General features: G+C 38.1%; 1 protein-coding gene across 1 annotated transcript; it reads left to right on the top strand.

Moving 5' to 3' along the window:
- Positions 1–255: 255 nt before the first annotated feature.
- LOC126707454 (calcium-binding protein CML24-like) lies at positions 256–1035 on the top strand. The gene has a single exon (XM_050407102.1). The coding sequence runs from the start codon at positions 330–332 to the stop codon at positions 798–800; it is 471 nt and encodes a 156-aa protein (XP_050263059.1). The 5' UTR covers positions 256–329; the 3' UTR covers positions 801–1035.
- The last annotated feature ends 371 nt before the right edge of the window (positions 1036–1406 follow it).

The raw sequence follows: 1406 nt of genomic DNA, 5'->3' as shown, positions 1-1406 counted from the left end.
TTATAACTTGGCACATGTAAAATATTTTATGCGCTTGACATGGACACGTGTTCACAACCCATTGTCTCCCCAACTAATTAATTTTTTAATTAAAAAAAACCCACGCCAGCTAACCGGACCACATGTGACCAGTCCTTTAGTGCAAAAAAGTAAACCATTAATTCGGGTACCCGTATTCTACCTTCAAACGCGTTTTACTGAAAACCGCGTGAAAGGTATATAAATACTATAAGCCACACACTATGACACTATAAAAGCACCGGTTTGCGAAAGAGAAAAAACACAAAAGAAACCCTAGAGAGAAAAAATCTCTTTCTTTTGTCTCTCCCATGGCTGCGAAAAACTCCAAACGTAGCAGCAGTTCTCTGGGGACTACGGACGAAGTGAAGAAAGTCTTCAACAAGTTCGACAAAAACGGAGACGGTAAAATCTCGCGCGACGAGTTGAAGGATATTCTTCATGCGTTGGGTTCTCAAACGACATCCGACGAGGTGAGTCGCATAATGTCAGAGATTGACAAGGACGGCGACGGTTTTATCAGTCTAGACGAGTTCGCTGAGTTTCACATGGGAGGATCATCGTCATCGGCTTCATCCACGAAGGAGCTTCGTGACGCGTTCGATTTGTACGACCTCGACAAGAACGGATTAATCTCGGCTAAGGAGTTACACGAGGTTCTGAGGCGGTTGGGAGAGAAGTGCACGCTTGTCGAGTGTTCGAAGATGATTAGTTCGGTCGATAAGGACGGTGATGGACATGTCAATTTCGAAGAGTTCAAGAATATGATGAAACAAGGTTAGAGAGGCCTCTGATAGTTTAGATTTCTGACTTGGTTTGGTAGTGTAGTTTGAGTAATATTTTTATTTTTTAAAAAATATGTGTGGTGGGTGAAAAAGTGTGTGATGATGTGTGTAATCGTTTAAAAACTGAAAATATGTTTAAAATATTCCACCAATTGGGCTTCTAATTATCCTAATGTAGCTTTGGAGTCGGAGATTTTAGTTAATGCATTGACATAGCTTAATTGAACTTGTACACACGGTTTCTTGTGTTAACTCCTTTCTCTTCTTTCCATCTTTAATCTTTGTGTTTTGTTCCTCTTCGAAAAAAAAAAAAGGATTGGAAATTGGATTAGGTTCGCTTGGATTTTATTGCTTAATGGTTTCATGAAAATCTCGTGAATGTTTTGATGTTGTGGGTTTTTTTTTTTTTTTTTCATGTGAGTTTTTAGTTGTTAGTTGTTAGTTCCAATGCTTTTTCTGTCCCACTTAAATTTTGACATTATTTTTGAATTTAGGATTCATATGCGATTTTATTTTTTTTGGTATAATTTCTATTGATAACTCAATTATTGGGATTTGGGAGCCATGGAATTTGAATCATTCAGAAGGCCGTTTTTAAGTCTC

This window comes from Quercus robur, chromosome 11 (genome assembly GCF_932294415.1).
Source record: "Quercus robur chromosome 11, dhQueRobu3.1, whole genome shotgun sequence".
Taxonomy (NCBI): domain Eukaryota; kingdom Viridiplantae; phylum Streptophyta; class Magnoliopsida; order Fagales; family Fagaceae; genus Quercus; species Quercus robur.
Note: the sequence above shows the minus strand (reverse complement) of the source record. Positions and strands in the feature narration are given on the sequence as shown.

Bases quoted from the DNA above. Each gene is read 5' to 3' on its own strand.
- LOC126707454 (XM_050407102.1), top strand. From the start codon at position 330: ATGGCTGCGAAAAACTCCAAACGTAGCAGCAGTTCTCTGGGGACTACG.